The 327-nt window shown below is 48.0% G+C and overlaps 1 protein-coding gene across 1 annotated transcript; it reads left to right on the top strand.

The window, feature by feature from the left end:
• TM35_000451060 (uncharacterized protein) lies at positions 1 to 327 on the top strand (the record flags this gene model as incomplete). The annotated part of the gene is made up of 1 exon (XM_029030203.1): positions 1 to 327. A coding segment is annotated over one exon (327 nt), but the record flags the coding sequence as incomplete, so codon positions are not given.

A 327-nucleotide genomic window follows, 5' to 3' on the forward strand; every position in this document is an offset into this window, starting at 1 on the left:
TTGGAGTGCCCTCCTGGTGAAACTTCTCGTACTCATGAAGGTACTTGTCCTTCTGTAAAACAACCAGAAGAACCAAATTCAGCACTACAACCAGTACCACCACCACAACAAGAACAGCAACGACAACAACAACATCAAGAACAAGCAGTTGATAATCGTGCGAGCGTAGGTAATGGCAGTGAACCAGCAGGAAGTGAAGGCCCAGGGAGAACGTCATCCACAGCAAGTACTGTAGACTCAGAGAGACCACATCAAAACACAACGGAAGGAGAGGCAACAACACCAAGTGCAGACACAACCTCATCTGGAGACGGTGGTTCCAACAAC

Source organism: Trypanosoma theileri, assembly GCF_002087225.1.
Source record: "Trypanosoma theileri isolate Edinburgh chromosome Unknown TM35_Tth_45_V1, whole genome shotgun sequence".
Taxonomy (NCBI): domain Eukaryota; phylum Euglenozoa; class Kinetoplastea; order Trypanosomatida; family Trypanosomatidae; genus Trypanosoma; species Trypanosoma theileri.